Source organism: Quercus robur, chromosome 11, assembly GCF_932294415.1.
Source record: "Quercus robur chromosome 11, dhQueRobu3.1, whole genome shotgun sequence".
Taxonomy (NCBI): domain Eukaryota; kingdom Viridiplantae; phylum Streptophyta; class Magnoliopsida; order Fagales; family Fagaceae; genus Quercus; species Quercus robur.
In genome coordinates, this window is record NC_065544.1 from 1,361,278 (window position 1) to 1,374,805 (window position 13,528).

At 33.4% G+C, this 13,528-nt stretch overlaps 2 protein-coding genes across 3 annotated transcripts in view; one reads left to right on the forward strand and one right to left on the reverse strand.

The window, feature by feature from the left end:
* LOC126707540 (cation/calcium exchanger 4-like) overlaps positions 1-9,578 on the reverse strand; it is an 18,557-nt gene extending 8,979 nt beyond the window's left edge. Inside the window, exon 1 of one of the 2 annotated variants that reach the window (XM_050407238.1) lies at positions 7,260-9,578. In XM_050407238.1, coding sequence (XP_050263195.1) covers positions 7,260-9,021 — 1,762 coding nt within the window. In that variant the 5' untranslated portion in view covers positions 9,022-9,578. Of the gene's footprint in view, positions 1-6,731 lie in introns of those variants that run through there. The other variant, XM_050407236.1, reaches the window with a different exon arrangement.
* On the forward strand, positions 192-2,123 carry LOC126707541 (protein LURP-one-related 6-like). Its single transcript, XM_050407239.1, has 3 exons — positions 192-567; positions 1,352-1,597; positions 1,708-2,123. The coding sequence occupies exons 1-3, from the start codon at positions 328-330 to the stop codon at positions 1,849-1,851; spliced, it is 630 nt and encodes a 209-aa protein (XP_050263196.1). The 5' UTR covers positions 192-327; the 3' UTR covers positions 1,852-2,123.
* Positions 9,579-13,528: the final 3,950 nt, after the last annotated feature.

The window sequence follows — 13,528 nt, forward strand, 5'->3', positions numbered from 1 at the left end:
ATTATAATATATCAAACTTTAATATTTATCCCTATGCACCCTTAACAGGAAACTAATAAAAACAACTGCGGGGACTTTCCCATCTAGTTCGCTTGTGAGGTATCAGTTCTCCTCTTCAACAAGCAATGTTTATGTATTCCACATATTCTCTTCACTTTCTAGACTCCAATGAATCGCATTGTCAAATCTTGCCGAACCTAATTTGAATTTAAAAAAGAAACAAAGCAAGCTTCTTTCTTCTCCTCCCAAGTCCCAACATTATATATAAGAGTATTAATTGTTGCATATATGAGAGCAATACGAAGCTTGAAAGAAGTATAGAGAAAGATGGGTACAAGGGCTAATACGATTCCAATCGTAAACAAGACTTACTGTTCCTCTTCACAGGTTGTCCTTGTAGTTAGGAGGAGGCCACATGTGACAAGTGGAGGAGGTTTTGTGGTGACAGATTGTAATCAGAAGGTGATTTTCAGGGTTGATGGGTGTGGTATTCTTGGCACAAAAGATGAGCTGATTCTGAGAGATGGAGATGGTAATGGAGATGCTTTGCTGCTGATCCGCCGAAAGGTACCTAAACACACATATACATGCATGCATCACCACAAACAAGTTTTATATGCATGCATTAATTTAAACGTCCTTGATATTTGACATGGTAATTTGGATGGCCTGAAGGACTCAAAGTGATGGTGGTGCTTTAATTCTGATCATTTTTTAAATTTATTCAAATTTATAGATAGCTAAGCTAGCAAATACCGTTGGTCTATCAATTTCAAGTAAAATAAAAAATGTTATATTTAAAATTTTAAATAACACAGTATGATACAATTTTAAACCTGTAATATTTGATTTGAGTTATGAAATTAATATGTTTGAAATGAAATGGAGAAGATCTTATTCTCTCAAAACTATGGATTAGAAGAGAGAATTGGGGAAAACCATTGTCTAGAAACATTAGTCTCCAATAAGAGATCATGATTCACTAAAGCAAGAAATGCTAGTGGGATTGTCAATCCAAACATGGACTTAGAAATATAAGCCTGCTTATTGTAGCATTTCCTTAAAAATTTTGGGGTTTTTTAAAAATCTGTTTTGGTTTCTTAAAAGTAAAATTTTTGAAAAAATAATCATGTTACAAGTCTTCCTTTTCTGATGACTTCTAGAGCAAGCATTAATGTATATACACAATATATTAAGAAATACATACACGTTTATTTAAATAAATACACGTACATGCATAATCAAAAAATGAATTTATTCTTGTCGTTTGACTTTTGGCATCTTTCCCTTTTTTTCTTTTTTCTTTTTTCTTTATTCTTTTCTTTAATTAAAAAAAAAAAAAAAAAAATAGAAGGGTGGAATGGTTGAGGCTCTAAGCATGTACAAGAAATGGAAAGGCTACACTTTTGATTATGAAGGGTCTCAAAAGTTGGTTTTCAGCTTAAAAGAACCCAACTCCTGTTTGGTAAGGAACAATGCAATGAAAATCTCCACGGAACCCAGGGTAAGCAACAAAGATTGGGACTTTACGATCAAAGGCTATTTCCCAGATAGAGATTGTAGCATCATCGACACCAAAGGCAACATTGTGGCGCAGGTAATTGAATTGATACTATTCTGGCTATAAACTTGTACACTGCGATGCTTAAATTAATATCAATATTATCTTAGGTTTTCTCATAAGGATTTGTTGTTTATGAAGTGCAGGTTGGAGTGAAGAAGGAGGTGAAGGAATGGATGGCAAGCAAGGATCTCTACCATGTGGTGGTGAAACCAGGCATTGATCAAGCTTTTGTTTTTGGTATCATTGCTACTCTCGACTATATATATGGTGAATCTACGAGGTGCTAATTAATATAACAGACGAAATAATTAATGTTTTTTGTCACATCAGAATATGAGAGAACGTAAGTAATTCTCCACATATAACTGATGCTATCATGTAATTATGCTTTTTACCTACCCTAAAGTTTTAGGACTATGGTATGGCTTTGTTGTTGATTTTTTTTTTTTTTTTTCCCAAGTAATATATTATTCTGTTTACTACATTTGTAGTAATTATAAAAGTTTTGTACTTTAGTGGTATTGTTCGATTTTCTAAACAAAGAGAACTTGAGCTGAAATATATTTTAGAGTTTTGGAATGATTTGTTTGTGTATTTGGAAAAATTATTAAAGAGTGACAGCTCCATTGATTACTTTTAAATAAATACATCAGGAAAACTACTATAATAATTCAATTGAGATTGTTCAATAAAGTAAAAAGAAAATAAAAATCAATGGAGATTCCTTTTACATTAAAATTTTTTCCAATGTATTCCATTAAAAAAGGCATAAACTTTACATTTTTTTCAAGATTTTGAAGAGTGTTGGTAGACAATCTTACACTCCCCCACTTAATTTTTGGACTTGTGCTCACGACATGCTGATTTAGACAAAACACACTTGCTTTTGCACCATGCCTAACTTAATTTTCATACTCCACTATCTTGAAACAAAGAATCTTAGTGAATAGTGGACACAATGCAAAAATATTCTAATTATCAAGTATAATGGGTCCGTCATTTGAATTTCCAACGACAGAAAATAAAGAAAATTCAATTCCACCCCCATCACCCGACCCCTTCCAAAAGCTTTTCTTATTCAATGGTTTCAAGAGGCATCTCTCTTACAATATATATATATATATATATATATATATATATATATATATATATATATATATGTGGATTTCACATGTTGCGAGAGGAAGATCTCATAAAACCATCTTATCAAATATCATACTATTACCAGGCATTAGTCATGCACTATTAGTTAATGCTAAGAACTAAAACTACCATAAGTAAATAGTGAAGCATCAATAGTCTAATTGCAGTTGATTTCTAAGATTTGACTCAGTTCTAAAGCTTAGAGGAGTCCAAAAATTGAATTGACAATGATATATATATATATATATATATATATATATATATAGTACAATAAAATATCATATTTGAACTTATGACGTCTTCTTTACCATTAAGTCAAGTCATCAATTGTTTCTCAAAAAAAAAAAAAAATAGTTAAGTCAATAAAAAAATTCTTTATAGTATAATTAGAATTTGTTCCTAGATTCCTTATTTAACAATACAAAATTTAAATAAAAAAGAAAAACTTTCCATTGAACTAAATGACTTCCACAACAAAAGTAATAAGGAATAGGCTATTATTTGAGCATATTCACGAGGAGCAACTTAACCACCAAGCCAGGGAGATAAGGTTGATGTCTCCATGCTCTAGCATGGCCATCTATGAGTTTGAGGATGGAGTACCCTTTTGTTTTTGGGGTAAGAAAATCTTTTGTTTTTGGTAATTGAACAAAAAAATCAATAGATCATCTAAATAATATGCAATGACTTGTATCCTTAGCATCCTTTATTGTGAAGCTCATCAAAATTAAAGCTTCTGTTGTACACAATGCATGAAAGAAATTCAACGAAACAAATATTGGTTTATTGACAATTAGGTTTGCTTCCTAAGAAGTCTTTCTTGTCGATTCTTTTTTTTTTTTTTTTTTTTTTTTTCTTTTGATGCTTTGAAAGTGGATAAGCATTCAAAGACAATGAAGAAAAAGAATGCACTAAAGATTCTTATATAACGCGGTTTCAATTAGCTTAATTGACAAGTTTTTTTATCATCAAATAAGGAACTTGTATTTGAATTCCTATTTACATTAAAGGGTTATATTAACGAGCACCTTTAGGGTTTGTTAATAAATTATATTAGAAAAGTTTTTACACCACTTTCATGAAAAATATAAAAAGTTGTCATAAAAATTAATTACTTTATTATTTTCCTATAAAATGTTTCTAAAAGTAGTTCCTAAACTAATATCCTTAGGGCATTCGTTAACATTTCCTTACATTAAAAACCAATAGAGTGTCTTTACTTTTTTCTTTTTTCTTTTTTTGAGTAACAATAGTATATTTACCTAATAATAAAGAGCAATTATTATGGATTGAATGGCCTAGGTTGAAATTATATCCATTCTAGAAGAGAGTGGAAAGATTATTATTAATTAGAATTGAAACCGCCTATGGGAGATACAAATTTTGATTTTTAGAACCGGTAATAAAGACGCATATATTATGGTCATAAAAATATAGACTTGGGCTTAAGTGGATTATATTCCATCTTCTTTGAAAAGTTAATTCAATTTTTATTTTTTTTAATAATGATCTATCCAGTTGCCGATCCATCAACATAAACATTTTTTACTTGACGTTTCAACTTTTTAAGAGTTTTTTTTCTTATATGGCTGCTATCTTTCATTTTTGAACTTCTATTAGGGGTTGTATCCAAAAACCAACTTTTTAAAGTCCATCCATTTTGAACTTAAGATGAAGCAAAAGCTAATTCAAGCAGTGTAAATAGTTGTTGCCCTTGTGAAACTTTTTCCTTCAATCAGAAGCAATTTGGCATTGTCCAAAAGCAAAAAACCGAAAGAAAAATGAAGATTCTTGGAGAATAATAATGCCAGTGATCATGTATTGATTCAGCTACATTTGACCCTCGTTCTATAGAGTTTAGATCCAGAAATCGAATCCCTTTATTTAACAAGAAAACACATCATGGAATAGTAATACATTACAAACATGACAAAGAAAATGAAATTAAAATCTCAAAGTATATCACAAGGATTGAGGACTTAGGACATCAGTCATCTCTAGTCCTAAACAAGTAATACCCAAACGACAGCCCCAACACAATGGCCAAGAAAACCCCTCCATTACATGACATGATGGCCAGCATGAGGAGGTAGCCAAGAGCCAAGTTGACTCCAAAAAACAGGGAGGTAACCAGCCGGGCTGGACTGACTCGTCGAGCACGACCAAGTTTGGAGAGAAGTGGGGTGGCAATGGGAGGGGGATTGGAGGCGGAGGCTTTGAATTGGAGGCGGCGGTCCTCCATGTACTGGTAGAAGGCAGAGAAGAGAAAGCATACTAGTAAGGTGAGGATGTAACTCACCCATGTCCTGGTCTTCCACCAGTGCACCAAGAGGGTCACCTTCTTCCCCCAGTATATGGTCATGTGCATCATCTTCGTTATTTTGCTATCCAACACACACACACACACATGCACAGCTATATAAAGAGTTGGGTTTTGGTTGGTTGGGTTGGACGTATGTGTTAAGCAGAAAAGATAAAAGAAGAAGCTTCGTGTATGTATGACACTGTCATTTTATCATGTTCAGAATCATTCTTGGCTAAAAGATACACATGCACTCATTAACTTTCAATATTACCAGTACACCAAGTACCAACAACTAACCTGGGCAGTTTTATTACTTTTTAAGTTTTAACATAGGTAAAAACGAAACAACATTGTTGTACAGAAAAAAGGGGAGAAGCTTAGAGTGAGATTTTTGTGATTTTGTGCAACTATACCATACTTTCAGGAATAAATGGTCGGATTTTGACCATCATTTAAAGGCAAGCAAAGTACAATCAAGTAATTTTCGCAAGGATCCAAAAACTAAACATTTGATTTTCAAACAACCATGATCTAACCCATGATCAAACTTTCTACATGGACATTCAATGCAAATTCATTGTTGATATGCAACAAAACGTCTATAGCAAAGATAAAATCACCCCATGTGCAAATACCAAGCGTCAAGCAAAATGAAACTTCTTCCAAGAAAATCGCATAAAAACACTCAAATATGGTGCAAAATCCAGCTTCAGAGCCCATTGAATTGGTATGAATGTGTGTCTGCAAGCTGTATCTTCATCTATGAGAGAAAACTAATAAAAATAAAATAAAATATACCATAACTGGACGGTTTAAATAGTTGGCCCTTGTTCAAATTCTAACATTGCCTTCGACATATGTGCCATCATTCCAGAAGTTTGATTATATCAATCTAATGATATCAGATGTCTGCCATTAACAATCAACAAATTAGAATAAATTGACTTCCAAATTCTGACATGCTCAATAGAGAGAGAGAGACAGAAAGAGAACGAGAGAGTTGGGGGGGGGGGGGGGTGTGTTGTTGCATAACAAGAACACTCTCAAGTCATTCTATAACCGGCGAATGTACAATACAAGATTGTTTAATTGCTTCTTGTTATTGGATGGTTTTGATAAGTTACCAATGTATCATAAAATAAAACATAATTGAATAGAGACCAAGCAAGATTGTTTACTTGCTACTACATTAAGTCATAACATTGTTTGAAGCCACTTAAGCATACTATCAATGAAGCTTACTGATTATTCATGGCCTATCTGGACATAAAATGTCTAAAGACCACTCAATATAGTCTAAAACAAAGACTTCAACATTAAGCATGGATCTCATGTAGTTGCAGCCAGACAGATGCCAATAATTATTTTTTGCTGCAACAAGTTGGGTAGAATTTAAGCCTATATGACTGAACAGATTACAGAGAGCACTCCAGGTAACTCAGTTTCTCCGCAGACTGTATTATACACTAATAAACAAATCTAAATTCAGGTGTCCATTTTGGAGAGATAATATCCAAAGTGTATGAGCAGGAAGCCAAAGCCTAAAACAACAAATGCCATATGAAGATTCCAGTGTTCAAAAGAATAAAAGAAATAGAAAATGACACATCAATATTGCAAAAACTTGAGTTTCACAAATTTCAAGAGCAAAGAGAAATAATATATATATATACACACACCATCCATTTTGCAGCCATCATATCACATTTAATAATCATATAGCACTAAGCAGATCACAATGATCAAAAGTGGATAAAGATGAAGAAGGTACAAGAGTTTAGATAACAGATAGAGGATAAATTTCTTCTGGATCAACATGAAATTTGTTATACATCATCAATGATATTTACTTTCATTTGCTATGAGACACAATTTATGGCATTGACACTGCCATTCCAACTCGATGCTATACCCGGTTTGCATGAGTTTAGTCTAATATAGGCACAAGGATGAACCGACCACCATCAAGAGGAGCTGTGCTCTCAGGTTCAGAAATCATCAAATATCACCATGCTAGTGATGAATACACAAGTCGTCAATGGGCACCTATGACTGACACAACACCCATGGATGTGCTCATCCTATAAGTGAGAAATATCAGATAGATTACTATAAGGCCAACTCCTAACACCTTGTTAGGGCGCATATCATTTCTTGGTAACACAACAAGTGACCAAATAAGTCCTGCAGTTAGAAATCCCATAGTCAAAAACAAACTACTATCTTGGGGAACCATGTATGAGGCAGGTCTCTTAGACCAGGCTCCAAGCAGCATTGAGATCCCCAAACCAGCAAGCATGTTGAACATAGGCCCTGCAAAGCACCCTGACATGGCTATCTGTACACCATCTCCACCATTCATTGCCAGTGCAACATTTGACATTAAATCACCCATTGAGTTTCCCCATGCCAATACAGTTACTCCAAGTATTGATGGGTTAATTCCAAAAATTACACCTAATGCCACCAGCAAAGCAACAAGCTCATTTGCAACAATGTAGAACCAGATAATGCTCATGAAAAATCCTCCCAAAACCCATGGAAATAAAAATTTGCGAGGTGCTTCATCAGGTCTTGTGTATAGATATGCAAGAACACCAAATATAGCACCCAAAACAACACCAATAAAATATGCTATTTGTCCACTCAAAGAACTCACGTCATCCTGGGTGCTCCACAAAAATGCCAGAAGAATGGGTGCTAATGAAGCACTTGCAATAGCATACCCTTTTGACCAGCGCTCCTCCTCAACTATTGGTATTGTCAACCGTCTCGGGAGTATCAACGGCAGCTCCAGCAGTGCTAAAATTTTTGAAAATGTGCAGTAAGCACTTCCATTCTCCATGTCCTCGTCATTCCAACCCCAATAGGACTTCGGACTCTCTGAACCAGCCTTCATGCCCTGGTTTGAATAGATTGCCACATTTGAAGCCCACATCCATTGAGGCAACTTACTTTGGAGATGTGGTACCTCACTTTGAGAGTCAGACTCAAGCAGTGAGGCATATATAGAATCATCCTCCTCACTCCCCTGAGAAAAGACACTTCCTCTAACAGGAAGTAATGGTGTTACAGCATCCAACCTTAACTTCCGAGCATGTTTCCTCAGAATCTCATTTGCAGCAACTGCAAACCCATAAACCACATAAATAGACACAAATGCTATGGCACCAGCAGCAGTCACCTTACCAACAGTCAAAATGATGGCGAGTGACATGATGCTGAAGAGGAAGAAACATATGTCTCTGATGAAGCATTTCCTATCAATCTGAACCCTCTTCTCGGCCACACACAGCGATATCGTCCCCACAACAATACAAGTAACAAAGACAGCCCCTCCCAGTACACTATTAAGACCCACTTCGCCTGCATCCTTTCCCACAAACGCAGCAATGCTGGAGAACACATCAGGAGCTCCATTCCCCAAAGGAAGCAGGGAAACTCCTGCAACAGTCGCCGGCAACTTCAAAAGATTCGAAAGCTTCTCCAAAGAACAACAAAAGTAATCAGCGGCAGTATTCCCCAATAGATAGAACAAAGCAGCCAACCATATGAACAACACTAAATACCCCAAAACACTAACATTCTCACAATCACAATAAAAGAACATGATGTAATCAATATACCCGCCTGGCGAACACTCAGGATTGGCAATCAAAAACTCACATTTGCTTTTATAGCCCATGTGTTCAGACAATCCGGCACACAGTTTCGGATCCCTGACCGCCAAATCATCGGTAGCCGACCCATTAACAACACCACTAGTATAATTCAAAGAACTCACATTAACTTCAGAAATTCTTCTTCGACTAACAAACTCAAACGAATCAGCTCCACCACCCCAATCAGGAATCAGACTCAAATTATGCGAATTCCAACCCCTTCCCGTCAGAAAACCATGGCGATTGTAGAAGAAGAAAAACAACAACACCAAAGCACAAATTCCATTGAAACCCCCACGAAAGCGGGCATTTCTGGGACCCAAAAACCCTTTGGGTTGTTGTATCATATTATTAATCAAATCAAAACCCCTAATCTTAAAGTTTGCAATTGCAATCAAAGGAAAAGAAGGGGGTGGCGGGGTCTAGGGTTTCAGATAAAAACCCTAGATAAGGAATTGATTAACTAAAAAAAAATTAAAAAAAAAATAAAAGGAAATTGAATTGAAGTACAACAAGGTAGGAATTAATTAAATTATATATGTATGGGAGTGAGATATGTAATCATATGATGATGCAACAAAATATACAAAGGTTATGTATTGTTTTTGTTTTGGTTCCTAATTTTGCTTACAAGAACAAGAATTAGGGGTACCTGAGAGAGAGAGGGAACGAGAAAGAGGAAGGAAAAGCAGCTTCTACGTAATTTCGTTTACTTGTTGTGACGAGGCTGCGAAGGAAAGGATATTTGATTTTGATTTTGATTTATTTATTTAGAAATTTCCTTGTCTGAGCGCGTTCTGTACAATCTCAATCTGGTTTTTTCTATCAATGCATGTTGGTGTTGTACCCAAACCTCGCCATTCGATGCACTTTCTCTTTTCTCTTCTCGCTAACCATCGGTCAGACCAACTGTTTGTATTTGTAATTTTCTCACTCTATTTATGTCTTTTACGGGATAATGTTTACACAACTTTTTTTACAATGTTTCATCCAAATTTTTTTTTTTTTTAAATTACAATGTAATCGGTTGATATTAATGCTAATTTCAATCTATTAATAACTTACTTTTTTTTATTTTATATGATATTTTATTAAAATTTTAATTTTTTTTAAATCTTTTTTATCTTTCTTTACACACAATAATTATCATCTACTATTTTCCTACATTATCAAACGATAAAAAATTATTACAAAATGAATATTATCAGTATAAATTTATACTCATTAATATGGGTCATTTTTGGGCAAAATTTTACAATTTTTTCTATTATACAATCACTAATATACCTCATATGAGTACTTATGAGTACTCTAATGTACTATGTGAATTCACCCAAAAAGAAAAAAAGAACAAAGAAGGTAGTGTACGCGTTGAGGTCAGAGGTATTGCACATTTGCACTTGATGCATGCAATTATCCACTTCCCTCTCACAAAATTTTTTACCTTCTTAAATTTTTTACTTATTTTAATAATTTTTTATTTAATGATTGAAATTGAAAGTTTTTTTTTTTCAATCCTCAATCTCAAGCATTGCTTACAATTGCATCAAGTACAATACCCTAACTATTACACCTAATATCAATCCATAGTGTAGTGAAGTGATTTTTTTAATCAAAACAACCTATATTAGTAATTTTGAATTTTACATATATATATATATATATTAAATTTGTAGTTGTGAATAATATTTATAAGGTGTGTGTGGCTCTCTCTCTCTCTCTCTCTCTCTTCAAACCAATCCACTTGCCATCGTGGCCAACCCAGGCAGTGGAGACTGGTGTGCGTGGGTATGGGTCACAGTAGGTTTGGTTTGTTGTGGAGCTCATGGGTTCCAATGGTTTGTTCAAGGCTGGCTAGTGGTTTTGGACTCTGGGTTTGCAATGGGTCATAGTAGTAGTGGACCTAGTGGTGGTAGTTTGATCGATTTGGATTTGGGTTGGGCCAATTTGTTTTGGGTTACAATCTAGTGGTGGTGGATTATTTTGATTTGTGGTTGTGATAGTGCATTGAGATTGTGGCTACAAATTCTAATTCTAATTATATTAAGTTTTAAAAAATTAATCTATTAATAATCACATTAGAAGCAACACAAAAATTGGATGATATTTACGAAATACTAGCCTCATCGTATGTGTTCCAAGTGTGCATGAGGTTTCCTTTTTTTTTTTTTTTTATTGGTTTAGTGCAATTTTCAATTAATTATAATTTGAGATTTAAGAATATGTTTGATCATATTATGCATTTGAGAACTATTGGTACAACCAAGAATATTATAAAGCTAGCTTCAATTCATTTTTTGAAACTAACCTCACGAATACTCTTGACTGTATCAGTAATTCTCAAATGCATAATATAATCAATCATATACTTAAATCTCAAATTCTGATGAATAGAAAATTATGACACTAAAAACTAACCACTTAGTAAAATTTGTAGTAACTCACTAAGGGTCCGTTTGGATACAGCTGAAAACTGAAAATTGAAAAAAAAAAACTGTAGCAAAATAATTTTTAAATGTATGAATAGTTCCATGGGACCCATTTTTAATGAAAAAATTGCTGAAAAGTGTAGTTTGTGGGACCCATAAACAGTGCACAAGAGCACTATTCACAAAAAAAAAAAAGTAAAAAAGTTACGGCTGTGGGAAAAAAAAAAAAATCTGAAACACAAACGTGCGTCTGGGAAGAGTAAAATGCGCTTCCCAAACGCACTCTAATAACATCTTGTCATTTAAGATTTATTTTGAAATTGTAAAAAATATTATGAAATTTTTTTTATTTTTTAAAGTGTTACATACACATTATTTTTACAATAAATTTTAAACGATAAACTAGTTCAAAATTCAGTTACCACATATTATCCAAAACTCGTGCCGTTGTCAATTCTAGGAGAGGGTCATTACGTGGCTTAACTTAACCAAGAGCACACGTCTCTCTTTACTTACCAGATCTTTAATGGCGCGATGAATCATCACACACAACGGGACTTTTGACCATCCGCACCAGTAGGCCCAATCACCCAAAGACACGTAAAAACTTCAAGAATTGATTAGGATACTCTCTTTCACTCTCATGCTTTTTCTTTGTTATTTTTTAAACCGAAATAAAATTTTATATAATACATTCCTTTACCTTTACAAATCTAAAAAGTAAAATATGTATTTAGGTATTAGGAAATTCTTGTGATTTATTATAGAATATGAGAAATGATATGTTCACAACATTTTCACAATATTTTTATAACAAATTCTAAGTAGCAAGTTATTATTAGTTATTATTATTTGGGTAAAAATGTAATCTTAATATTAGGATCAAATTTGATCTCCATCATTTATTCATCATAAATTTATATACTAACTTCTTAATCTTTTTATATAATAATTAAACTAAATTATTATAATGATAATAATAAAAATCTTATATTTATTTCATAAATAAATTCTCATTTTTAAAAAAAAAAACTAATTTCTAACTTTTAATTTAAAATGAATTAAAATTTTACATGATTGTGAATAAAATTGATTAGTATCACTTCACATAATAACTCATTAAAAGTCATCAAACTAAATTGATTGAATTAATAAATAAATTATATAATCAAAATCATCACTTAAAATTTTATCATTCCAAAATGGCTTTTTTTTTGGAAAAATATTATTGAAAAAATTATACCCAAAGTTATTTAGTTATATAATTCATTTTGGAATTCAAGTTTGCTAAAATTGAGTTCCAAATCCAATCTTATATTTATTCTCAATAAAATAATTCACGTGAGAACTCAAATTTCAAAGTGGGCTACATAATAAAATAATTTCAAACAAAAACTTTTCAGTAATATTCTTTTACAAAAGATGAATATTTGGCAAAAAAAAAGCCTTCCAAAACTAACGAGGAGGATTAAACTTAGAAGCATGAGGCCATAATAAACATCAATGCTCAAAATGATGAGGATGGAAAACTTGTCGATTGAGTGGAAATGTGATGTGATTGAGATTGAGGATACAATTACAAAGCAACAAAAGTGATGCCGCTTACGCTATTGCTTTTAGCTAGAAGACAAACTCCTTTTCAAAAAAAAAATCATTAAAACTTATTTAGCTTAAAATAATTAATCAGAACACAACTAAGCCGTATACAGTTTCTATCATCGTTACCAAAAGAAAAAAATTGTATAATAATTAAAATAAGACTTTAAAAAGTGCTTGTAATAGTCTAAGCAAACGGATTAAATATTAGCATTGATACATCATGTTGAATATGCTAGTATAGATACGGAAGCGAAAGCATAAAGTATAAAACACAATAACACACAAGGGTTACGTGGTTCAGCCTAACGGCCTACATCCACGGAGGAAACCCTAAAGGGCTACATTAATAATATATTATAGTGTAGTACAAATCCTGTATTACAATAAATCAGGACATGTGTATATATAGTAGACTAAACCCTAAACTAATAGACTTCTAGTACAAGTAGGAGACTTGACTTGCACACAAAGTAGAATTAGACTTGGGTCTATGCTAATAGGCTAATATATCTCTAACACCCCCTCTCAAACTCAAGATGGAAACTTGATGAAATCTTGAGATTTGATAAGGTTGAGAAGATCCCTTGAATGAAGTTTGGCTCTGTGACGGTAGTTTGAGGAAGGCAATGGTCTTGCAGTGTTGATGCGACTTCTAACGGTGGCTTGACTATACCGGAGAGTTTTGACGGCAGTAGTACGAAGCCAAAGAAGATGAACGCAGCGAAAAAAAAAACACCGAGGAAGACAAAGATTGCTCTTAAATATACCGTAAGGACAGAAAACCATGGCCACAGGAAGGTGGCTTTGATACCATGTTAAATATTAG

Bases quoted from the DNA above. Each gene is read 5' to 3' on its own strand.
- LOC126707541 (XM_050407239.1), top strand. From the start codon at position 328: ATGGGTACAAGGGCTAATACGATTCCAATCGTAAACAAGACTTACTGT. The intron at 568-1,351 runs GTACCTAAACAC...AAAAAAAAATAG, and splicing joins TGCTGCTGATCCGCCGAAAG to AAGGGTGGAATGGTTGAGGC. The intron at 1,598-1,707 runs GTAATTGAATTG...TATGAAGTGCAG, and splicing joins AAGGCAACATTGTGGCGCAG to GTTGGAGTGAAGAAGGAGGT.